This window comes from Pseudophryne corroboree, chromosome 6 (genome assembly GCF_028390025.1).
Source record: "Pseudophryne corroboree isolate aPseCor3 chromosome 6, aPseCor3.hap2, whole genome shotgun sequence".
NCBI classification, from domain to species: domain Eukaryota; kingdom Metazoa; phylum Chordata; class Amphibia; order Anura; family Myobatrachidae; genus Pseudophryne; species Pseudophryne corroboree.
In genome coordinates this window covers 647,455,260-647,482,000 of record NC_086449.1, presented here as the reverse complement: position 1 = coordinate 647,482,000, position 26,741 = coordinate 647,455,260, and the positions used below count along the sequence as shown (strand labels likewise).

The window sequence follows — 26,741 nt, the reverse complement described above, 5'->3', positions numbered from 1 at the left end:
ATAATACGGTGCTTTCTTAGGCTGTGAGGGAACCTGAGGTAAAAAAGTTGACTTCCCGGCTGTTGCCGTGGATACGAGGTCCGAGAGACCGTCCCCAAACAATTCCTCACCCTTATAAGGCAAAACCTCCATGTGTCTTTTAGAATCAGCATCACCTATCCACTGCCGAGTCCATAATACTCTCCTGGCAGAAATGGACATTGCATTAATTCTAGATGCCAGCAGGCAAATGTCCCTCTGTGCATCCCGCATATATAAGACGACGTCTTTTATATGTTCTATGGTTAGCAAAATAGTATACCTGTCGAGGGAATCAATGTTGTCTGACAGGGAATCAGACCATGCGGCTGCAGCACTACACATCCATGCTGAAGCAATAGTAGGTCTCAGTATAGTACCCGAGTGTGTATACACAGACTTCAGGATAGTTTCCTGCTTTCTATCCGCAGGCTCCTTTAAGGCGGCCGTATCCTGAGACGGCAGTGCCACCTTTTTTGATAAGCGTGTGAGCGCCTTGTCCACCCAAGGGGATGTTTCCCAACGTCAACCATCAGTAACCTCTTAGAAATCACTAGTTTCTTATCGGGGGAACTCCACGCTTCCTCACACAATTCATTTAATTCATCAGATGGGGGAAAAGTCACTGGCTGCTTTTTCTCCCCAAACATAATACCCTTCTTGGTGGTAACCGGGTTAATATCAGAAATGTGCAATACATTTTTCATTGCAGTAATCATGCATCGGATGGCTTTTGTAGACTGTGCATTTGTCTCATCCTCATCTACACTGGAGTCAGACTCCGTGTCGACATCTGTGTCTACCATCTGAGCTAGCGGGCGTTTATGAGCCCGTGATGGTCTCTGAGACGCCTGGGCAGGCGCGGGCTGAGATCCCGGCTGTCCCAAGGCTGCTGCGTCATCGAACCTTTTATGTAAGGAGTTGACACTGTCTGTTAAAGACCTTCCACATATCCATCCAATCCGGTGTCGGCCCCGTCGGGGGCGACACCACACTTATCTGCCCTTGCTCCGCCTCCACGTAACCCTCCTCATCAAACATGTCGACACAGCCGTACCGACACACCGCGCACACACACAGGGAATGCTCTGACTGAGGACAGGACCCCACAAAGTCCTTTGGGGAGACAGAGAGAGAGTATGCCAGCACACACCACAGCGCTATATAACACAGGGATTTACACTATACTGAGTGATTTTTCCCAATAGCTGCTTAGTATCTTATTTGCGCCTAAATTTATGTGCCCCCCCTCTCTTTTTTACCCTTCATGTACAGGATACTGCAGGGGAGAGCCTGGGGAGCGTCCTTCCAGCGGAGCTGTGGAGAAAATGGCGCTGGTGTGCTGAGGAAGTAGGCCCCGCCCCCTCAGCGGCGGGCTTCTCCCGCGTTTTGTATATCTTAATGGCGGGGTTTTTTGCACATATACAGTTTTCCAGACTGTATTATGTGCCAAAAGGTATTCTTATTGCTGCCCAGGGCGCCCCCCCCCCCAGCGCCCTGCACCCTACAGTGACCGGAGTGTGTGGTGTGCAGTGGGAGCAATGGCGCACAGCTGCAGTGCTGTGCGCTACCTTAATGAAGACCGGAGTCTTCTGCCGCCGATTTCATCTCCTTTCTTCTGTCTTCTGGCTCTGCAAGGGGGACGGCGGCGCGGCTCCGGGAACGGACGATCGAGGTCAGGCCCTGTGTTCGAACCCTCTGGAGCTAATGGTGTCCAGTAGCCTAAGAAGCACAAGCTAGCTGCACGCAGGTAGGTTTGCTTCTCTCCCCTAAGTCCCACGAAGCAGTGAGTCTGTTGCCAGCAGATCTCACTGAAAATAAAAAACCTAACAAATACTTTCTTTCTAGCAAGCTCAGGAGAGCCCACTAGGAGCACCCAGCTCTGGCCTGGCACAGATTCTAACTGAGGTCTGGAGGAGGGGCATAGAGGGAGGAGCCAGTGCACACCAGATAGTACCTAATCTTTCTTTTAGAGTGCCCAGTCTCCTGCGGAGCCCGTCTATTCCCCATGGTCCTTACGGAGTTCCCAGCATCCACTAGGACGTCAGAGAAATAGGATTTTAGTACCTACCGGTAAATCCTTTTCTCCTAGTCCGTAGAGGATGCTGGGGACTCCAAAAGGACCATGGGGTATAGACGGGATCCGCAGGAGCTTGGGCACACTAAAAAGACTTTGACTGCGTGTGAACTGGCTCCTCCCTCCTCCAGACCTCAGTTATAGGAACTGTGCCCTGGAGAGACGGACATTTAGAGGAAAGGATTTTTGTTTAAACTAAGGGCGAGAAACCTACCAGCCCACACCACAAACATACCGTACAACCGGAGTATCAGGAAACCAGATAACAGTATGAATTAACAACAGCAACAAGCTGAATATAACTAATACACAACCCGCGTGTAAAGAAATTTAACCAGTAATAATACACTGCAAGTAACAGTCCGCACTGGGATGGGCGCCCAGCATCCTCTACGGACTAGGAAAAAAGGATTTACCGGTAGGTACTAAAATCCTATTTTCTCTTACGTCCTAGAGGATGCTGGGGACTCCAAAAGGACCATGGGGTCTATACCAAAGCTCCAGACCGGGCGGGAGAGTGCGGACGACTCTGCAGCACCGATTGAGCAAACATGAAGTCCTCATCAGCCAGGGTATCAAACTTGTAGAACTTAGCAAAAGTGTTTGAACCCGACCACGTAGCTGCTCGGCAAAGTTAAAGCGCCGAGACTCCTCGGGAAGCCGCCCAAGACGAGCCCACCTTCCTGGTAGAATGGGCCTTTACTCACTTCGGCAACGGTAGACCAGCCGAAGAATGAGCATGCTGAATCGTATTACAAATCCAGCGTGCAATAGTTTGCTTAGAAGCAGGATATCCAATCTTGTTGGAAGCATACAGGACAAACAAAGCCTCTGTTTTCCTGGTAAGAGCCGTTCTGATGACGTAAATTTTCAAAGCTCTTACAACATCAAGAGACTTTGGAACCGCCACAGCATCTGTAGCCACAAGCACCACAATAGGTTGGTTAATGTGAAACGAAGAAACCACCTTCGGCAGAAATTGTTGACGAGTCCTCAATTCTGCTCTATCCGAATGGAAGATCAAATATAGACTCTTGAGAGATAAGGCCGCCAACTCTGACACTCGCCTGGCAGACGCCAGAGCCAAAAGCATGACCACTTTCCAAGTGACAAACTTTTACTCAACCTTACGCAAAGGTTCAAACCAGTGAGACATAAGAAACTGCAACACCACTTCAAGATCCCACGGCGCCACAGGCGGCACAAATGGAGGATGGATATGCAGCACTCCCTTCACGAAAGTCTGAACCTCTGGAAGGACGGCCAATTCCTTTTGAAAGAAAATAGATAAAGCCGAAATCTGCACTTTGATGGAACCCAATTTCAGGCCTGCATCGACGCCTGCCTGCAAAAAATGGAGAAACCGACCCAAGTGAAATTCCTCCGCAGGAGCAGCTTTGGTTTCACACCACGAAACATACTTTCTCCAAATACGGTGATAATGTTTCGCCGTAACCTCCTTCCTAGCCTTAAGGAGAGTGGGGATGACCTCCCCAGGAATACCTTTTCGAGCTAAGATTTGGCGCTCATCTTCCACGCCGTCAAACGCAGCCGCGGTAAGTCCGGAAACACGCACGGCCCCTTCTTAGAGGAAGCGGCCAAGGATCTTCCACAAGCAATTCCCGAAGATCCGGATACCAGGCCCTGCGTGGCCAGTCTGGAACGACGAGAATCGACACACTTGTCGGTCTCGGAAGCTCCCTGACCATTGTCTGTATTTCCAGAGCTTTGTCTTCCGGAAGAAACACTCTCTGTAACTCCGTCTCTAGAATCATGCCCAGAAAGGGCAGCCGAGTGGCCGGGATCAACTGAGACTTCGGCAAATTTAGAACCCAACTGTGTTGTCGCAGAACAGACAGAGACAGATCCACATTTCTTAACAACTGTTCCTTGGACCTCGCCTTTATCAGGAGATCGTCCAAGTACGGGATAATTGTAACCCCTTGCTTGCGAAGGAGAAAAATAATTTCTGCCATGACCTTGGTGAAAACTCTTGGCGCAGTGGAAAGCCCAAACGGCAACGTCTGAAATGGGTAATGACAATCCTGCACCACAAATCTCAGGAAGGCCTGATGCGGAGGATATCTCACGACGTGTAAGTAGGCAGCCTTTATGTCGACTGACGCCATAAAATCCCCCCCTTCTAAGCTGGAGATCACAGCTCGAAGAGATTCCATCTTGAACTTGAAAACTTTCAAGTATGGATTGAGGGATTTTAGGTTCAGAATTGGTCTGACCGAACCGTCCGGCTTCGGTACGACAAAGAGGTTCGAATAGAACCCCTCCCCCCGTTGGGACGGGGGAACGGGAACAATGACCCTCTGTTGACACAACTTTTGTATCGCAGCATTTACCACATCTCTTTCCGGAAGAGACACTGGCAAGGCCGAAATGAAAAAGCGGTGAGGGGGCATCTCCTGAAACTCCAGCTTGTATCCCTGAGACACTATGTCTAGGACCCAAGGATCCAGGCCTGACTGAACCCAGACCTGACTGAAGATCCGTAGTCGGCCCCTCATTGGCCCGGACTCCCGCAGGGGAGCCCCAGCGTCATGCGGTGGACTTGGTAGAGGCGGGGGAGGACTTTTGGTCCTGGGCGCCTGATACTGCAGGCGACTTCCTTCCCCTTCCTCTACCCTTTGAAGTGAGGAAGGACAAGCCTTTCCCTCGCTTGTATTTATTGGGTCGTAAGGACTGCATCTGCTGATGGGGTGCCTTTTTCTGTTGTGTGGGTACATAAGGAAGAAAAGATGACTTACCGCCGTCACGGTAGACACCAGCTCAGCCAGGCCGTCACCAAACAAGACACTACCTTTGAAGGGAAGAGCTTCCATATTTTTCTTGGAGTCGGCATCAGCATTCCATTGATGGATCCACAGCGCCCCCCTGGCCGAGACCGCCATGGCATTGGCTCTTGATCCCAAGAGACCAACATCCCTCGCCGCATCCTTCAGGTAATCTGCAGCGTCCTTGATATAACCAAGAGTCAAAAGAATATTATCTTTATCAAGGGTATCCATATCAGAAGCTAAATTATCAGCCCATTTAGCAATAGCACTACTCACCCATACCAACGCCACAGCAGGTCTGAGCAATGCACCCGTATAAACGAAAATGGCCTTCAAAGACGTTTCCAGCTTGCGATCCGCCCCATCCTTGAGAGCTGCCGTGTCAGGGGACGGAAGCGCCACCTTCTTAGACAAATGGGATAGAGCCTTGTCGACATTCGGAGACGACTCCCATTTTTCCCTGTCATCAGAGGGGAAAGGATACGCCATGAAAATTCTCTTGGGAATCTGCCATCTCTTGTCTGGTGACTCCCAAGCCTTTTCACAAAGAGCATTCATTTCATGAGAGGGGGGAAACTTCACCTCAGGTCTTTTCCCTTTAAATAAACAAATCCTTGTTTCCTACACCGCAGGTTCGTCAGAGATATGTAAAACATCTTTAATAGCCACAATCATGTACTGAATACTCTTAACTAGCCTTGGGTGTAAAGTAGCCTCATTGAAATCGACATCGGAATCAGAATCCGTGTCGGTATCCGCATCTACCATCTGGGTAAACAAACGCTTTTGTGATCGTTAAACCAAAGGAAAAGAGGAGCGCTCATGTGTTCATAATAGATACCTAATGAATTTATACAGAGCCGGTAAATAAATAAAAATCATTTATTCAATAAAAATTATACCAATTGTATTTATCAAATAACAATTTCAATTTAACCTAATAATGAATGATATCGTGCTGGCCAGCAGTTAGAAATTAAAACAATTACTGTTAAAACTTCCCTCAATAGGGAATAAGTGCACTGAGAAAAAAAAAAAAAAAAAGTATCAACAAGTAGTAATTCTGTATCTATCAGTAATAGTAACTATTTCTTGCATAAGAGATCAATGCACTAGAGAAGCTGTCATGTTGAGACATCAGTGTGTGTTAATTTGTATCAGTCAATTAGTAACTGAAGCACGCTGAATGGTAAGGTGTAGCGGCAGATATCAGCTTGTAACAAGATGTCCGATTACCTCCCTGATGGAAATCATGGTGTGGTCCTACCCTCGATAACCGAGCGTCCTCGGTTATTATGTTGTCCACGGGGGGTGCCTCTTGTGTCACCGGCTGTAGATTGCTTCACAAACACAGGGGGATATGTTGTAGCGGACTTGCAATGCTGATGCCTGTTTTGGCGGTCGTGCTGATATTGGCGGCGGGGTGAACAGATGGCAAAGTCCCGTAGCGACTCCCGCTCTGCTACGCTATACACCTGTAGGTTGATAGAGAACACTGGTGCAGCTTCATAAAATGGGCTTTTATGAAGCTGCAGCAGTGTTCTCTATCAACCTACAGGTGTATAGCGTAGCAGAGCGGGAGTCGCTACGGGACTTTGCCATCTGTTCACCCCGCCGCCAATATCAGCACGACCGCCAAAACAGGCATCAGCATTGCAAGTCCGCTACAACATATCCCCCTGTGTTTGTGAAGCAATCTACAGCCGGTGACACAAGAGGCACCCCCCCCGTGGACAATAACCGAGGACGCTCGGTTATCGGGGGTAGGACCACACCGTGATTTCCATCAGGGAGGTAATCGGACATCTTGTTACAAGCTGATATCTGCCGCTACACCTTACCATTCAGCGTGCTTCAGTTACTAATTGACTGATACAAATTAACACACGCTGATGTCTCAACATGACAGCTTCTCTAGTGCATTGATCTCTTATGCAAGAAATAGTTACTATTACGGATAGATACAGAGTTACTACTTGTTGATACTTTTTTTTTTTTTTTTCTCAGTGCACTTATTCCCTATTGAGGGAAGTTTTAACAGTAATTGTTTTCATTTCAAACTGCTGGCCAGCACGATATAATTCATTATTAGGTTAAATTGAAATTGTTATTTGATAAATACAATTGGTATAATTTTTATTGAATAAATTATTTTTATTTATTTACCGGCTCTGTATAAATTCATTAGGTATCTATTATGTACACATGAGCGCTCCTCTTTTCCTTTGGTTTAACGATTGCATTATCTAGGGGTGTATACAGCCCCTTGAGTGAAGCGAACGCGAGTTCTGGTGGATACTTAATTTCTATTAATTGGTCAAACACAGACACAGGCGCTTCATTTTTTTCTTTTTTGTGGAACGCTTTTGTGACCCTGAAGGGGTCTGCACCTGAGTCAAAGCATCCTCCATGGATTTCCTCCATACCTGTGTCTGAGACTCAGATTTATCCAACCTCTTAGACAATGAGGCCACATTAGCATTAAGTGTACTTAACATAGTAACCAAATCAGGCGTCGGCTGTGCCGACAGAGCAATTTCCAGCCCCTTTTCTGCGCCCCCAGTAACCTCCTCCGGGGAGGAACACTCAGCCTCAGACATGCAGACACGTAGTACCAACACACCCACACACACACTGCCCAAACCAGAGGACAGACCCACAGGGAAGCCCGGAGAAAGAAACACAGAGGGAGTATGCCAGCTCACACCCCAGCGCCCATATATCACACCAATATAATATATGATGATAGCGCTGCCCGTAATTATAAACAAGCACCAATTTATCTGTGCCCCCCCCCCTCATTTTGCTCCCATTTACTTGAATGGAGCCTGGAGGTCCCGGGCCAGCGTCTCATGCAGCAACTGTGAATGAGAGAAAATGGCGCTGGTGAGCTGTGTGGCTAAGCCCCGCCCCTTCCCGGTGCGCTTCAGTCCCGCAAAAATTCAAATATCTTATGCTGGCGGGGGTATGAAAAACGGTGCCCGGGCACAAAATATGCCTGTCTGCCAGCTCACAATGACCCCAGTAACATGCTGCCAAGGGCACTCCCCCCCCAGCGCCCTGCACCCGCAAGTGCCGTTGGTGAAGTGTGTGGGAGCATGGAGCGCAGCGCTACCGCTGCGCTGCTACCTCGTTACTGAAGTTTTCTGCCGTCTGATGTCTTTGGATCTTCTCATACTCACCCGGCTTCTTTCTTCTGGCTTCTGTGAGGAGGGTGACGGCGCGGCTCCGGGAACAAGCAGCTAGGCGAACCAAGTGATCGAACCCTCTGGAGCTAATGGTGTCCAGTAGCCTAAGAAGCAGAGCCCATAACTAAGCAGAAGTAGGTCTGACTTCTCTCCCCTCAGTCCCACGATGCAGGGAGCCTGTAGCCAGCAGGTCTCCCTGAAAATAAAAAACCTAACAAAAGTATTTTCTAGAGAAACTCAGTAGAGCTCCCCTAGTGTGTGTCCAGTCACTCCTGGGGACAAAGTCTAACTGAGGTCTGGAGGAGGGGCATAGAGGGAGGAGCCAGTTCACACCCAGTCAAAGTCTTTTTAGTGTGCCCAAGCTCCTGCGGATCCCGTCTATACCCCATGGTCCTTTTGGAGTCCCCAGCATCCTCTAGGACGTAAGAGAAAAAGTGTTAAACAGATCAAAATACAGTATGTTTTAGATTCCTCAAAGTAGCCCCCTTTTGCTTTGAGGACAGCTTTGCACACTCTTGGCATTCTCTCAATCAGCTTCATGAGGTAGACTCCTGGAATGGTTTTGAATTAACAGGTGTGCCTTGTTAAGAGTCAATATGTGGAATTACTTGCCTTCTTAATGTGTTTGAGACCATCAGTTGTGTTGTGAAGAAGTAGGGTTAGTACACAGTGAACACCCCTATTTGACTACTGTTGTAATCCATACAATATGGCACGAACCACTCAACTCGGCAAAGAGAAACGACAGACCATCATTACTTTAAGACATGAAGGTCAGTCAATACGGAAAATTTCAAGAACTTTGAATGTATCCTCAAGTGCTAGGATGAAACTGGCTCTCATGAGGACCGCCCAAGGAAAGAAAGACCAAGTGTAACCTCTGTTGCAGAGGATAAATTCATTAGAGTTACCAGCCTCAGAAACCGCTACTTAACAGCACCTCAGATTAGAGCCTATATAAATTCTTCACAGAGTTCAAGTAGCAGACAAATCTCAACATCAACTGTTCAGAGGAGACTGCGTGCATCAGGCCTTCATGGTCGAATTGCTGCGAAGAAGCTACTACTGAGGATGAACAACAAGAGGAGAATTGTTTGGGCCAAGAAACACAAGGAATGAACATCAGACCAGTGGAAATCTATACTTTGGTCTGATGAGGAGTCCAAATTTGAGATTTTTGGTTCCAACCACCGTGTCTTTGTGAGACGCAGAGAAGGTGAGCGGATGGTTTCTGCATGTGTGGTTCCCACTGTGAAGCATGGAGGAGAAGATGTCATGGTGTGGGGGTGCTTTGCTGGTGACACTGTTGGTGAGTTATTCAAAATTCAAGGCACACTTAACCAGCATGGCTACCACAGCATTCTGCAGCGCCATGCCATCCCATCTGGTTTGCACTTACAGGGACCATCATTTCTTTTTCAACAAGATATTGACCCTCAAACACACCTCCGGGCTATGTAAGGGCTACTTGATCAAGAAGAAAACTGATGGAGTGCTGCATCAGATGACCTGTCCTCCACAATCACCCGACCTAAATCCAACTGAGATGGTTTGGGATGAGTTGGACCGCAGAGTGAAGGAAAAGAAGCCAACAAGTGCTCAGCACCTCTAAACTCCTTTAAGACTGTTGAAAAACCATTCCAGGAGACTACCTCATGAAGCGGATTGAGAGAATGCCAAGAGTGTGCAAAGCGGTCATCAAAGCAAAAGGGAGCTACTTTCAGGAATCTAAAATATAAAACATATTTTGATTTGTTTACTTTCTTTCATAGTTTTGATATCTTCAGTGTTAATCTACAATATAGAAAATAATTAAAATAAATAAAAACCATTGAATGAGAAGGTGTGTACAAACTTTTGACTGGTACTATACGCTGTGATGAGTGTTCTCACTGGCACACTAATCACAACAAACCTGCCGTGGGTAGGATGAGAAAGGCCACATCTGTATATGAGGACATGAATTTTTTTGAATAAAAAAAAAGATACAGTTACAGTATGTTTGTTTAAAACCTCTCCTAAAATAAAGCATCAATTTGATTAGGTATGTGCGCTTTCTTAATAGAAACCTACCTTAGCAAGAAGATCAGGGCTTAATGGTCTGTCTTCCCTCCAAGCATTTACTGACTCATCTTCACTTTTACTAAATAATACAAAAATATATTTACAGACATGAAAGAAAATTATGCTACAAATATCTATTTATAATATAGTATTTATTATAATGTACAATGTAAATTGCCATCCCAATTGTATTAGTCACCTGCTTGCCTATGATAGAATATTCATGAAGATTTATTTTATTGTGGTAAGTCTCATCAACATCAAAAAGCCTACCTGAATTTTAACGATCATTCTGTGTCCTGGCATACATATTCTGCAATAGGAAGCCAAGATAGTGACACAACACTGCGGTAGGAGAACAGCAGTTCTTAAACCGAGTACACACTAGACAATATTTTGAATGATTTGCCGGATTAAGATGGATCACAACGACAAATCGCCCAGTGTGAACGCAATATGTGCGAGACCACAGCATCAGTCACATCTTCGGATCGGCCTTATATGCTGCTTAATCTGAAGATGTGGCTGATGACCCCATGCATTTGGATGTGGGGGGATGCGGCGGGGAAACGATATAATCGTTATGGTAAACTTACAGTTGATAACTATTTCTCCTAACTCCACAGGATCCACAAGATAACATTGGGATATGAGGTAGCGAAAGCGGATTGGCACCAAACAATCAAAGCTTTCGGCCTCCCAGAATGCAACGGGCCGTCCCTATATCCCCGCCTCCTGGCTCAGGCAATTCAGTTGTTTTCCAAAGCTCAAGGCAGGACCATCGTAGAGAGCCCTAATCAGGTGAGAAGAACACACATGCACACCCTTCCGTACAAGAAGGAAGAGGTTAGTAAGTGAAAGGATCCTCAAATCAGGTGCGCCAACGTGGGATCCCTGTGGACTTAGGAGAAATAGAGTTACCAACGGTAAGTTTACCATAACGATTAGTTCTCCTGCAGGGTCCACAGGTTATCCACAGGATAACATTGGGATGTCCCAAAGCAATTTAGTGGTGGGGACGCTCCTGATTGGACAGGAGAATCCTTTGCCCAAATTCAGCGTCCCGAAAAGCCAAAGGTATCAAAGGCATACTGTCTAATATATGTGTTATGGAAGACCATGTGGCTGCCTTACATATCTGTTCTGCTGAAGCACCATGTTGTGCTGCCCATGACGGACCTACCTTACGAGTAGAGTGAGCAGAGACATTAGCCCGAAAAGGGAGATCAGCTTAAGAATATGCTTCTGAAATAGTCATTCGAACCCACCTCGCCAGTGTCTGCTTGTCAGCAGGCCATCCTCTCTTGTGAGATCCGTAGAGAACGAAGAGAGTGTGTCTGTTTTTCTGATGGCACTGGTACGATCCACGTAGATCCTTAAAGCACGGACTACGTCCAACGATGCATCTCTCGCAGAAAGGTTTGGCCCTTGGAAGGCCGGGACTACAATTTCTTCGTTAAGGTGGAATTTAGACACCACCTTAGGGACATACCCAGATTTGGTTCTGAGAACCACTCTATCTGGATTAAAAAAATAAAAAATAAAAAATCAGAAAAGGAGGGCGACATAACAATGACCCCAAATCTGAAACTCTTATAGCTGAAGCAATAGCCAGTAGAAAGAGAACTTTAGCTGTCAACCATTTAAAATCCACTCGTTTTAGTGGTTCAAATGGGGCAACCTGAAGGGCCTTTACGACTAAATTTAAGCTATAAGGCACTGTAGGAGGAACAAAAGGAGGTTGAATGTGCAGCATTCCCTGGAAAAAAGTGCACACATCCTGTAGGTTAGCAATTTTTTTGGGGAACCATACAGTCAATGTTGACACTTGCACTCTCAGGGAAGCCACCCTTTGACCTTTGTCCATTCCTAACTGAAGGAATGCTAGGACTTTGGAAACTCTGAAAGAGCCAGGATCAAATTCGTGGTCACTGCACCACTGAATATAGGCTTGCCATATTCGTTGATAAATGCGAGCTGAGGAAGGTTTCCTTGCTCTGAGCATTGTTTGAATTACCTGTTGTGAGAATCCTCTTGCTTTCAGGATGGAAGTCTCAAGAGCCACACCGTCAAAGACAGTCGATCCAAGTGCTTGTGACAGCAAGTACCATGAGACAGTAGATCTGGACGTTGAGGGAGAAGGAATGGAGCATCCATCGACAACCTCTGCAGATCTGTGTATCAATGTCTTCTGGGCCTAGCCGGAGCTATTATTATCACGGCGCCCATTCCTTGTTTTGAGTTTCCTATCACCCTGGGTAACAGGGCGATTGGTGGTAACACATAGGCCAGACGAAAGTCCCATCTCACTGATAGGGCATACACAAAGATCGCTTTGGGCTCCTTTGTTCTTGACCCGTATGTGGGAACTTTGTTGTTCTGACGGGACACCATGAGATCTATCTCCGGTAACCCCCACTTGTCTACCAGAAATTGGAAGACCTCGGGGTGTAAAGCCCATTCGTTTGCATGAATGACGTGTCGACTGAGAAAAGCCGCTTCCCAGTTTAGGACTCCTGGAATGAACACTGCGCACAAGGCTGGATGATGAAGTTCTGCAAACTTTAACGTGCGACTTACCTCATTCATTGCGTTTTGGCTGCGAGTTCCTTCCTGATGGTTGAGGTACGCTACTGCCGTTGCATTGTCCAAGCGGATTTGGACTGGTTTACCCTGAAGGATGATGTCCTTTGCCTGAATAAGTGCCATATATATATATATCCCGAAGTTCCAATATATTTATTGGCAGGCAACTCTCTTCCTTGGTCCACTGCCTCTGGAAGCAACTCCTTCCTGACACCGCACCCCAGCCCTAAAGGCTGGCATCTATTGTCCCAATCTGATATCCAAAAGGGTCTCCCTTTTTCCAGATGGGATGTCTGCAGCCACCAGGCTAATGACCTCCTTACTTCCAGAGGAAGGACCATAGTCTGCGTTTTTATTGTCTGATGAAAACCATTCCATTTGGAAAGGCTCAGACGTTGCAGTGGCTTGGAGTGGTACTGAGCATACTCCACCATGTCGACAGCATCAACCACATCACACGCATTGCTGCGTGAATGGATACCCTTTGACTGTGTAGCAGCTCCTGAATCCTTGACTGAATTTTGGATATTTTGTTCAGAGGTAAAATTACTCTCTGAAGACTCGAATCCAACACAGCCCCCAAGTGAGTCATCCGTTGTCACGGAACCAGGGACGACTTTGCCCAATTAATGAGCCAACCGTGTCTCTGTAATCAAGCTATTGTCTGCTGCAGATTACACTGAAGCAATTCCTGAGATTGTGCCAGGATTAATAAATCGTCTAGTTCTGGAAAAATCCGTAACCCCTGCTGACGGAGATAAGATGCCGTTACCACCATAATTTTGGTGAACACTATGGGAGCTGTAGCCAGTCCAAATGGTAGGGCCTGAAACTGAAAATGTTGCTGGAGGTTAGCAAACCTGAGATATCGCTGATGGGACAGTGCTATAGGAACATAAAGGTAAGCATCCTGGATATCCAGGGATACTATAAAATCCTCCGGCTCCATAGCCAAAAAATTGGAACCTAAAGTCTCCATATGAAACCAAGGCACCCAAATGTACTTGTTCAGCACTTTGAGTATGGGCCGGAAAGACCCATTTGGCTTCTGGACTAGAAACAGGGTTGTAATAAAAACCTTGCCTTCGTTGTGCAGAAGGAACTGGAATTATCACTCCTGACTGAAGCAACTTCTGAACGGATTCTTGCAAAGCCCTGGCATTCGTTCCACTGAAGACGGGCTGGTACAAAAAAACCTTTGAGGAGGGTGTTTCTTGAAAGCAAACGCATAACAGTGAGATACCGCTTTTTGCACCCAGGCATCTGTGGTAGACTGCTGCCATATCTGTGCAAACTGAAGAAGTCGCCCCCCCCCCCCCCCCCCCCCACCCTGGAGTCTCCCAGGTGAAGGACCGCACCATCAAGCTGATGGTTTATCTTCTGATTCGGAAACCGGCCCTCTGGTAGCCCAATGCTTTTTAGTCTTACCAGACTTGTCATACTGAGACTGTTTGCCATAACCCTTTCCTTTTTCATGAGTCCGAAAGGGCCGAAAAGCTGGAAATCTAGGCTTGGATTTATGTGTGGAAGGAATCTTCACTTTCTTGGATTCTGCTTCTGACTCCAAAATAATGTTTCATTCTTTACCAAAAAGAATATCTTCAGTAAAACGCAAAGTCTGCAGAACCTTAAATTCTAAGTCAGCTTTCCATGTACATAGCCAAGCCGCTCTGTGAGCTGCTACTGCTGAGGCTTATGCCTGAGAGGCAATTGTACCCATATCCAACACTGCTTCTTCCATAAAATAGCTGCCAGTTTGATATGTGCAATATGGAATTTTTGCTCTCTAGATGCCATTGAAAGGTCATCCTCCAATGCATCAGCCCAGGCTGCCACTGCTTTTGCCATCCAAGACGAAGTCATGGCTGGTCTTATGATTGCCCCAGACAAGGAGAAAATAAGAATTTACTCACCGGTAATTCTATTTCTCGTAGTCCGTAGTGGATGCTGGGAACTCCGTAAGGACCATGGGGAATAGCGGGCTCCGAAGGAGGCTGGGCACTCTAGAAAGATCTTAGACTACCTGGTGTGCACTGGCTCCTCCCACTATGACCCTCCTCCAAGCCTCAGTTAGGTACTGTGCCCGGACGAGCGTACACAATAAGGAAGGATTTTGAATCCCGGGTAAGACTCATACCAGCCACACCAATCACACCGTACAACTCGTGATATGAAACACAGTTAACAGTATGAAACAATAGAACCTCTCAACAGATGGCTCAACAATAACCCGATTTAGTTAACCGTAACTATGTACAAGTATTGCAGATAAACCGCACTTGGGATGGGCGCCCAGCATCCACTACGGACTACGAGAAATAGAATTACCGGTGAGTAAATTCTTATTTTCTCTAACGTCCTAGTGGATGCTGGGAACTCCGTAAGGACCATGGGGATTATACCAAAGCTCCCAAACGGGCGGGAGAGTGCGGATGACTCTGCAGCACTGAATGAGAGAACTCCAGGTCCTCCTCAGCCAGGGTATCAAATTTGTATAATTTTTGCAAACGTGTTTGCCCCTGACCAAGTAGCTGCTCGGCAAAGTTGTAAAGCCGAGACCTCTCGGGCAGCCGCCCAAGATGAGCCCACCTTCCTTGTGGAATGGGCATTGACAGATTTTGGCTGTGGCAGGCCTGCCACAGTATGTGCAAGCTGAATTGTACTACAAATCCAACGAGCAATAGTCTGCTTAGAAGCAGGAGCACCCAGCTTGTTAGGTGCATATAGGATAAACAGCGAGTCAGATTTTCTGACTCTAGCCGTTCTGGAAACATATATTTTCAGTGCCCTGACAACGTCTAGCAACTTGGAGTCCTCCAAGTCCCTAGTAGCCTAGGCACCACAATAGGCTGGTTCAGGTGAAACGCTGACACCACCTTTGGGAGAAACTGGGGACGAGTCCTCAATTCTGCCCTATCCATATGGAAAATCAAATAAGGGCTTTTACAAGACAAAGCCGCCAACTTTGATACTCGCCTGGCAGAAGCCAAGGCCAATAACATAACCACCTTCCACGTGAGATATTTCAGATCCACGGTTTTTAGTGGTTCAAACCAATGTGATTTTAAGAAACTCAACACCACGTTGAGATCCCAAGGTGCCACAAACGGGGGCTGACTCTGCAGCACTCCTTTTATAAATGTCTGAACTTCAGGTACTGAAGCTAGTTCTTTTTGAAAGAAAATCGACAGAGCCGAGATCTGTACCTTAATGGAACCCAATTTAAGGCCCATAGTCACTCCTGCTTGCAGGAAATGCAGAAATCGACCTAGTTGAAATTCCTCTGTTGGGGCCCTTTCGGCCTCACACCATGCAACATATTTTCGCCATATGCGGTGATAATGAGTTGCTGTAACCTCTTTCCTGGCTTTAGTAAGCGTAGGAATGACTTCCTCCGGAATGCCCTTTTCCTTCAGGATCCGGCGTTCAACCGCCATGCCGACAAACGCAGCTGCGGTAAGTCTTGGAACAGACAGGGCCCCTGCTGCCGCAGGTCCTGTCTGAGTGGCAGAGGCCATGGGTCCTCTGATATAAATTCTTGAAGTTCTGGGTACCAAGCTCTTCTTGGCCATCCATGAGTATCGTTCTTACTCCTCGCCTTCTTATTATTCTCAGTACCTTTGGTATGAGAGGCAGAGGGGAGAACACATAAACCGACTGGTACACCCACGGTGTTACCAGAGCGTCCATAGCTATCGCCTGAGGGTCCCTTGACCCGGTGCAATATCTTTTATAGCTTTTTGTTGAGGCGGGACGCCATCATGTCCACCTGTGGCCTTTCCCAATGGTGTACAATCCTATTGGAAGACTTCTGGAGGAAGTCCCCATTCTCCCGGGTGGAGGTCGTGTCTGTTGAGAAGATCTGCTTCCCAGTTGTCCACTCCGGGAATGAACACTGCTGACAGTGCTAACACATGATTTTCCGCCTATCGGAGAATCCTTGTGGCTTCTGCCATCGCCATCCTGCTTCTTGTGCCGCCCTGTTGGTTTACATGGGCGACTGCCGTGATGTTGTCTGATTGGATCAGTACCGGCTGGTTTTGAAGCAGAGGCCTTGCCGGCCTCAGGGCATTGTAAATGGCACTCAGGTCCAGAATATTTATGTGTAGGGAAATAACCTGACTTGACCAAAGTCCCTGGAAATTTCTTCCCTGTGTGACTGCCTCCCAGCCTCAAAGGCTGGAATCCATGGTCACTAGGACCTAGTCCTGTATGCCGAACCTGCGGCCCTCTTGAAGATGGGCACTCTGCAGCCACCACAGTAGAGATACCCTGGTCCTTGGAGACAGGGTTATCAGCCTATGCATCGGAAGATGCGATCCGGACCACTTGTCCAACAGGTCCCTCTGAAAAGTTCTTGTATGGAACCTGCCTAATGGGATTGCTTCGTAGGAAGCTACCATTTTTCCCAGGACTCGCGTGCAATGATGCACCGCTACCTATTTTGGCTTCAGGAGGTCTCTGACTAGAGATGACAACTCCTTGGCTTTCTCCTCCGGGAGAAACACTATTTCTGGTTTATGTCCAGAACCATCCCCAGGAACAGTAGACGTGTCATAGGAACCAGCTGTGACTTTGGACTGTTTAGAATCCAACCATGCTGTTGTAGCACTTTCCAAAATAGTGCTACCCCGACTACCAACTGCTCCTTGGACTTCGCCCTTATAACGAGATTGTCCAAGTACGGGATAATTACAACTCCCTTTTTTTTGAAGGAGTATCAACATTTCGGCCATTACCTTGATAAAACACCCTCGGTGCCATGTACAGTCCAAACGGCAGTGTCTGGACTTGGTAATGGTAATCCTGTACCACAAATCTGAGGTACTCCTGGCGAGGATGGTAAATGGGGACATGCAGGTAAGCATCCTTGATGTCCCAGGATACCATGTAATCCCCCTCGTCCAGGCTTGGAATAACCGCCCTGAGCGATTCCATCTTGAACTTGAATTTTTGTGTTCAAGGATTTTAAAATAAGAATTTACTTACCGATAATTCTATTTCTCGTAGTCCGTAGTGGATGCTGGGGACTCCGTCAGGACCATGGGGTTTAGCGGCTCCGCAGGAGACAGGGCACAATAATAAAAGCTTTAGGATCAGGTGGTGTGCACTGGCTCCTCCCCCTATGACCCTCCTCCAAGCCTCAGTTAGGATACTGTGCCCGGACGAGCGTGCATAATAAGGAAGGATATTGAATCCCGGGTAAGACTCATACCAGCCACACCAATCACACCGTACAACCTGTGATCTGAACCCAGTTAACAGTATGATAACAACGAAGGAGCCCCTGAAAAGATGGCTCACAACAAGAATAACCCGATTTTTGTAACAATAACTATGTACAAGTATTGCAGACAATCCGCACTTGGGATGGGCGCCCAGCATCCACTACGGACTACGAGAAATAGAATTATCGGTAAGTAAATTCTTATTTTCTCTAACGTCCTAAGTGGATGCTGGGGACTCCGTCAGGACCATGGGGATTATACCAAAGCTCCCAAACGGGCGGGAGAGTGCGGATGACTCTGCAGCACCGAATGAGAGAACTCCAGGTCCTCCTCAGTCAGGGTGTGCCCCTGACCAAGTAGCAGCTCGGCAAAGTTGTAAAGCCGAGACCCCTCGGGCAGCCGCCCAAGATGAGCCCACTTCCTTGTGGAATGGGCTTTTACTGATTTTGGCTGTGGCAAGCCTGCCACAGAATGTGCAAGCTGAATTGTACTACAAATCCAGCGAGCAATCGTCTGCTTAGAAGCAGGAACACCCATCTTGTTGGGTGCATACAGGCTAAACAGCGAGTCAGATTTTCTGACTCCAGTCGTCCTGGAAACATATATTTTCAGGGCCCTGACAACGTCAAGTAACTTGGAGTCCTCCAAGTCCCTAGTAGCCGCAGGTACCACAATAGGTTGGTTCATGTGAAAAACAGAAAACACCTTAAGGAGAAATTGAGGACGAGTCCTCAATTCTGCCCTGTCAGAATAAAATTAAGTAAGGGCTTTTATATGATAAAGCCGCCCATTCTGACACACGCCTGGCTGAAGCCAGGGCTAATAGAATCTTCACCTTCCATGTGAAATATTTTAATTCCACAGTGGTGAGTGGATCCAACCAATGTGACTTTAGGAAACTCAAAACAACATTGAGATCCCAAGGTGCCACTGGGGGCACAAAAGGAGGCTGTATATGCAGTACCCCTTTTACAAACATCTGAACTTCAGGCACTGAAGCCAGTTCTTTCTGGAAGAAATTCGACAGGGTCGAAATTTGAACCTTAATGGACCCTAATTTTAGGCCCATAGACAGTCCTGTTTTCAGGAAATGTAGGAAACGACCCAGTTGGAATTCCTCTGTAGGGACCTTCTTGGCCTCACACCACGCAACATATTTTCGCCCCATGCGGTGAAAATGTTTTGCGATTACATCCTTCCTGGCTTCGACCAGGGTAGGGATGACTTCATCTGGAATGCCCTTTCAGGATCCGGCGTTCAACTGCCATGCCGTCAAACGCAGCCGCGGTAAGTCTTGGAACAGACAAGGCCCCTGCTGGAGCAGGTCCTCTCTTAAAGGTAGAGGCCACGGTTCTTCCGTGAGCATCTCTTGAAGTTCCGGGTACCAAGTCCTTCTTGACCCATCCGGAACCACGAGTATCGTTCTTACTCATCTCCTTCTTATGATTCTCAGTACTTTTGGTATGAGATGCATAGAAGGGAACACATACCCTGACTGGTACACCCACAGTGTTACCAGAGCGTCCACCGCTATTGCCTGAGGGTCCCTTGACCTGGCGCAATATCTGTCTAGTTTTTTGTTCAGGCGGGACGCCATCATGTCCACCTTTGGTTTTTCCCAACGGTTTACAATCATGTGGAAGACTTCCCGCTGAAGTCCCCACTCTCCCGGGTGGAGGTTATGCCTGCTGAGGAAGTCTGCTTCCCAGTTTTCCACTCCCGGAATTAACACTGCTGAGAGTGTTATCACATGATTTTTCGCCCAGCGAAGAATCCTTGCAGTTTCTGCCATTTCCCTCCTGCTTCATGTGCCGCCCTGTCTGTTTACGTGGGCGACTGCCGTGATGTTGTCCCACTGGATCAATAGCGGCTGACCTTGAAGCAGAGGTCTTGCTAAGCTTAGAGCCTTGTAAAATGCCCTTAGCTCCAGTATATTTATGTGGAGAGAAGTCTCCAGACTTGATCACACTCCCTGGAAATTTTTTCCTTGTGTGACTGCTCCCCAGCCACTCAGGCTGGCATCCGTGGTCACCAGGACCCAGTCCTGAATGTCGAATCTGCGGCCCTTTCATAGATGAGCACTCTGCAGCCACCGCAGAAGAAAACACCCTTGTCCTTGGAGACAGGGTTATCCGCTGATGCATCTGAAGATGCGATCCGGACCATTTTCCCAGCAGATTCCACTGAAAGGTTCTTGCGTGAAATCTACCGAATGGGATCGCTTTGTAAGAAACCACCATTTTTCACAGGACCCTTGTGCAATGATGCACTGATACTTTTCCTGGTTTTAGGAGGTTCCTGACTAGCTCGGATAACTCCCTGGCCTTCTTCTCCGGGAGAAAACATCCTTTTCTGGACTGTGTCCAGAAACATTCCTAGGAACATTAGACGTGTCGTCGGAAAAGCTGCGATTTTGGAATATTTAGAAACCACTCGTGCTGTCGTAGAACTACTTGAGATAGTGCTACTCCGACCGCCAACTGTTCTCTGGACCTTGCCCTTATCAGGAAAGCGTCCATATTTCTTTAAGGAAGAATCATCATTTCGGCCATTACCATGGTAAAGACCCGGGGTGCCGTGGACAATCCAAACGGCAGCGTCTGAACTGATAGTGACAGTTCTGTACCACGAACCTGAGATACCCTTGGTGAGAAGGGCAAAATTTGGACATGTAGGTAAGCGTCCCTGATATCCAGTGACACCATATCGTCCTGGTTCGCTATCACTGCTCTGAGTGACTCCATCTTGATTTGAACCCTTGTATGTAATTGTTCAAATCTTTTAGATCTCACCGAGCAGTTTGGCTTCAGTACCACAATATAGTGTGGAATAATACCCCTTCCCTTGTTGTAGGAGGGGTACTTTGATTATCACCTGCTGGGAATACAGCCTGTGAATTTTTTCCCAATACTGCCTCCCTGTCGGAGGGAGACGTTGGTAAAGCAGACTTCAGGAACTTGTGAGGGGAAGACGTCTCGAATTTCCAATGTACACCTGGGATACTACGTGTAGGATCCAGGAGTCCACTTGCGAGTGAGCCCACTGCGTGCTGAAACTCTTGAGATGACCCCCCACCGCACCTGAGTCCGCTTGTATGGCCCCAGCGTCATGCTGCGGACTTGGCAGAAGCTGTGGAGGACTTCTGTTCCTGGGAATGGGCTGCCTGCTGCAGTCTTCTTCCCTTTCCTCTAACCCTGGGCAGATATGACTGGCCTTTTGCCCGCCTGCCTTTATGGGTACGAAAGGACTGAGACTGAAAAGACTGTGTCCTTTTCTGCTGAGATGTGACTTGGGGTAACAAAAGTGGATTTTCCAGCTGTTGCCATGGCCACCAGGTCCGATGGACCGCCCCTTTATACGGCAATACTTCCATGTGCCGTCTGGAATCTGCATCACCTGACCACTGTCGTGTCTATAAACATCGTCTGGCAGATATGGACATCACATCTACTCTTGATGCCAGAATGCAAATATCCCTCTGCGCATCTCGCATATATAAAAATGCATCCTTAAAATGCTCTATAGTCAATAAAATATTGTTCCTGTCAAGGGTATCAATATTTTCAGTCAGGAAATCTGACCAAGCCCCCCCAGCGCTGCACATCCAGGCTGAGGCGATTGCTGGTCGTAGTATAACACCAGTATGTGTGTATATACTTTTTAGGATATTTTTCAGCTTCCTATCAGCTGGCTCCTTGAGGGCGGCCGTATCTGGAGACGGTAACGCCACTTGTTTTTATAAGCGTGTGAGCGCCTTATCCACCCTAAGGTGTGTTTCCCAACTCGCCCTCACTTCTGGCGGGAAAGGGTATACCTCCAATAATTTTCTATCGGAGGAAACCCACGTATCATCACACACTTTAATTTATCTGATTCAGGAAAAACTACAAGTAGATTATTCCCACCCTACATAATACCCTTATTTGTGGTACTTGTAGTATCAGAAATATGTAACACCTCCTTCATTGCCCTTAACATGTAACGTGTGGCCCTAAAGGAAAATACGTTTGTTTCTTCACCGTCGACACTGAAGTCAGTGTCCGTGTCGACCAACTGAGGTAAATGGGCGTTTTTACAAGCCCCTGACGGTGTCTGAGACGCCTGGACAGGTACTAATTTGTTTGCCGGCCGTCTCATGTCGTCAACCGACCTTGCATCGTGTTGACATTATCACGTAATTCCTAAATAAGCCATCCATTCCGGTGTCGACTCCCTAGAGAGTGACATCACCAATACAGGCAATTTGCTCCGCCTCCTCACCAACATCGTCCTCCTACATGTCGACACACACGTACCGACACACAGCACACACACAGGGAATGCTCTGATAGAGGACAGGACCCCACTAGCCCTTTGGGGAGACAGAGGGAGAGTTTGCCAGCACACACCAAAAACGCTATAATTATACAGGGACAACCCCTTATACAAGTGTTTTCCCTTATAGCATTTTCACATATGTAATCATATCGCCAAATAAGTGCCCCCCCTCTCTGTTTTAACCCTGTTTCTGTAGTGCAGTGCAGGGGAGAGCCTGGGAGCCTTCCTCACAGCAGAGCTGAGCAGGAAAATGGCGCCGTGTGCCGAGGAGAATAGGCCCCGCCCCCTAAAACGGCGGGCTCTTCTCCCGGAGTTTGTGAGATCTGGCAGGGGTTAAATACATCCATATAGCCTCAAGGGCTATATGTGATGTATTTTAGCCATAAAAAAGGTATAATACATTGCTGCCCAGGGCGCCCCCCCCCAGCGCCCTGCACCCTCAGTGACCGCTGGTATGAAGTGTGCTGACAACAATGGCGCACAGCTGCAGTGCTGTGCGCTACCTTATGAAGACTGAAAGTCTTCTGCCGCCTGTTTCTGGACCTCTTCAACTTCGGCATCTGCAAGGGGGGTCGGCGGCACGGCTCCGGGACGAACCCCAGGGTGAGACCTGTGTTCCGACTCCCTCTGGAGCTAATGGTGTCCAGTAGCCTAAGAAGCAAATCCATCCTGCACGCAGGTGAGTTTACTTCTCTCCCCTAAGTCCCTCGTAGCAGTGAGCCTGTTGCCAGCAGGACTCACTGAAAATAAAAAACCTAACTTAAACTTTTATTCTAAGCAGCTCAGGAGAGCCACCTAGATTGCACCCTTCTCGGCCGGGCACAAGAATCTAACTGAGGCTTGGAGGAGGGTCATAGGGGGAGGAGCCAGTGCACACCACCTGATCCTAAAGCTTTTATTATTGTGCCCTGTCTCCTGCGGAGCCGCTAAACCCCATGGTCCTGACGGAGTCCCCAGCATCCACTTAGGACGTTAGAGAAATATAAAATGGGTCACACCGAACCATGCGGTTTCGGTACCCCAACCCGTGTGGAATAGTAACCCCGTCCTTGTTGAAGTAGGGGCACCTTGAGTATTACCTGCTGGGAATACCGCTTATTAATTGCCTCTAGCACAGCCTCCCTGCCTGAGGGAGTTGTCAGCAAGGCAGGGATCCACCTGTGAGCGAGCCCACTAATTGCTGAAATTTTTGAGACGGCCCCCCACCGTACCTGGCTACACCTGTGGAGCACCCGCGTCATGGTGTGGCCTCACAGGAGGCGGGGGAAGAATCTTGATTCTGGGAACAGGCTGACTGGTGCAGCTTTTTTCCCTCTACCCTTGTCTCTGTACAGAAAGGAAGCGCCATTTGACCCGCTTGCTTTTCTGAAGCCGAAAGGACTGTACCTTTGTCTGTGAGGAAACCTGAGGTAAAATTATTTCTTCCCAGCAGTTGCTGTGGATACGAGGTCCCAGAGACCATCCCCAAATAATTCCTCACCCTTATAAGGCTCTCTATGCGCTTTTTAAGTCAGCATCACCTGTCCAGTGACAGGTCTCTAATACCCTCCTGACAGAATGGACATTACATTTATTTTGGATGCCAGCCGGCAAAATATCCCTCTGTGCATCCCCCATATATAAGACGACGTCTTTAATATGTTTTTATGTTTGCCAACTAGTATCCCTGTTTGACAGGGTCACCGACCACGCTGCAGCAGCACTATCTGCAGGTCTCAGTCTAGTACCTGAGTGTGTAAATACAGACTTCAGGATAGCCTCCTGTTTTTTATCAACAGGTACCTATTAAAGTGGCCGTATCCTAAGACGGCAGTGCCACCTTTTTTGACAAACGTGTGAGCGCCTTATCCACCCTAGGGGATATCTCCCAGCGTAACTTATCCACCTGGCGGGAAAGGGTACGCCATCAGTAACTTTTTATAAATTACCAGTTTAACGGGGGAACCCACGCTTTCACACACTTCATTTATTCATCTGATGGGGGAACAAAACACTGCCTGTTTTTTCTCCCCAAACCTAAAACCCATTTTTAGAGGTGCTTGGGTTAAAGTCAGAAATGTATAACACATTTTTTATTGCCGGGATCACGTCACGGATGTTCCTAGTGGATTGTGTATATGTCTCCACCTTGTCGACACTGGAGTCAGACTCCGTGTCGACATCTGTGTCTGCCATCTGAGAGAGCGGGCGTTTTTGAGCCCCTGATGGCCTTTGAGACGCCTGGGCAGGCGCGGGCTGCGAAGCCGGCTGTCCCACAGCTGTTACGTCATCCACCCTTTTATGTAAGGAGTTGACACTGTCGGTTAATACCTTTCACCTATCCATCCACTCTGGTGTCGGCCCCACAGGGGGCGACATCACATATATCGGCCTCTGTTCTGTCACCATATAAGCCTCCTCATTCAACATGTCGACACAGCCGTACCGACACACCGCAGACACACAGGGAATGCTCTAAACGAGGACAGGACCCACAAAAGCCCTTTGGGGGGACAGAGTAAGAGTATGCCAGCACACACCAGAGCGCTATATATATACAGGGACTAACTGAGTTATGTCCCTAATAGCTTTTATATAATATACTGTATACAGTGCCAATTTTAATGCCCCCCCTCTCTTTTCCCTCTTACTGTGCAGGGAAGAGCCAGGGAGCTTCCCTCCAGCCGAGCTGTGAGGGAAAAATGGCGCCAGTGTGCTGAGGAGATAGGCTCCGCCCCTTTTTCGCGGCCTATTCTCCCGTTTTTTATGGAATTCTGGCAGGGGTATTTACCTCATATATAGCCCCTGGGGCCATATATTGAGGTATTTTAGCCAGCCAAGGTGTTTTTATTGCTGCCTCAGGGCGCCCCCCCCCAGCGCCCTGCACCCTCAGTGACCGGAGTGTGAAGTGTGTGAGAGGAGCAATGGCGCACAGCTGCAGTGCTGTGCGCTACCTTGGTGAAGACAGAGTCTTCATGCCGTCGATTTTCCGGACCATCTTCTTGCTTCTGGCTCTGTAAGGGGGACGGCGGCGCGGCTCCGGGACCAAACATCAAGGCTGGGCCTGCGGTCGATCCCTCTGGAGCTAATGGTGTCCAGTAGCCTAAGAAGCCCAATCCGGCTGCAAGCAGGCGAGTTCGCTTCTTCTCCCCTTAGTCCCTCGCTGCAGTGAGCCTGTTGCCAGCAGGTCTCACTGAAAATAACAAATTCTAAGACTATAACTTTCTAAGAGCTCAGGAGAGCCCCTATTGTGCATCCAACCTCGGCCGGGCACAAAATCTAACCGAGGCTTGGAGGAGGGTCATAGTGGAGGAGCCAGTGCACACCAGGTAGTCTAAGATCTTTCTAGAGTGCCCAGCCTCCTTCGGAGCCCGCTATTCCCCATGGTCCTTACGGAGTTCCCAGCATCCACTAGGACGTTAGAGAAAATGGTTTTAAGAAAACCATCTATTTTCCGATCCATGACATCATTTAATGATGCTGAAGGCAGAGGTAGTGTAGATTTTCGCACCAATAGGATGACATGCGTATGTACTCTGGGAGCCACCTCCCTTTTTAAACAGTCCCCAGTCGGAAGAGGATAATGCGAATTCCATTTCCTTGGAATTCTAAACTTCTTACTGGGTGTAACCCAAGCGCCTTGCATAATTTCCATCAGCTGTTCTAACCCAGGAAACTCAGTCCTAACTATTTTGGGACATTTAAACACAGGTGCGTTAGATTTTAACAAAGGCTCTGCTGCCTCCTCTAAGGATAGAATGGCTTTCATAACCCTAATTAGCTCAGGAATGTCCACTGAGCTGAGGCTTTCCTCCTCATCGCTGTATGCAGACCCGGAGTGCGATGAGTCCTCATCCTCCAACAAGTCCTAATCTGAAACATGTGTAGACTGTGAAGATGTGGTTTCAGGTCTATGTGATTTACTTACCACCAGCCTTTCAGCCTGTTTCTGTTGAGAGGCTGCCGATTCCTGTACTGGATGTGATAACCCCCAGGTGGAATGTTGCATGTAAGGGTTAATAGGGTAACCTATCCCTGGTATAGGAACTGGCATTATCCACTCAGCTATACTGGATAATGTCTGTGCAAAAGTAGCCCATGGGGGTTCAACCTGAACCTGTGCCTGCCTCGGATTATTCAAGAGGCTTTGGTGAAAGGTAAAACAATTTGCAAATCTATTTTGAACCAGCTTTAACCCAGCTTTACAAGTGTTGGTGCTGCTATGGAGAGTGTTTCCTCCACACCCTTGTCTTTCTTATACATGATAAATAAATCACACACCTTTATGGTGTTAACTACACAAATTGTGACTGCAATCACTTTAAAATTTGTCAAAGTGACATACAGTACAATCGGATCCCTCTCTGCTGTGCACCAGCATTGAGGATCAGAATACACAGAAACTGACAGAAAATAGTAAAGTCAACAATCCACTAGCAATCAGTCACAGGTTATACATTAGTATAATAAGAAATATGAGCACATAATCAACTAC

The 26,741-nt window shown here is 47.7% G+C and overlaps 1 protein-coding gene across 11 annotated transcripts in view; it reads right to left on the bottom strand.

Moving 5' to 3' along the window:
* LOC134933186 (uncharacterized) overlaps window positions 1-26,741 on the bottom strand; it is a 495,026-nt gene that overhangs the window by 345,623 nt on the left and 122,662 nt on the right. For all 11 annotated transcript variants that reach the window (XM_063928206.1, XM_063928207.1, XM_063928204.1 and 8 more), the window contains one exon: window positions 10,146-10,215. In XM_063928206.1, coding sequence (XP_063784276.1) covers window positions 10,146-10,215 — 70 coding nt within the window. The remainder of the gene's footprint in view (window positions 1-10,145; window positions 10,216-26,741) is intronic.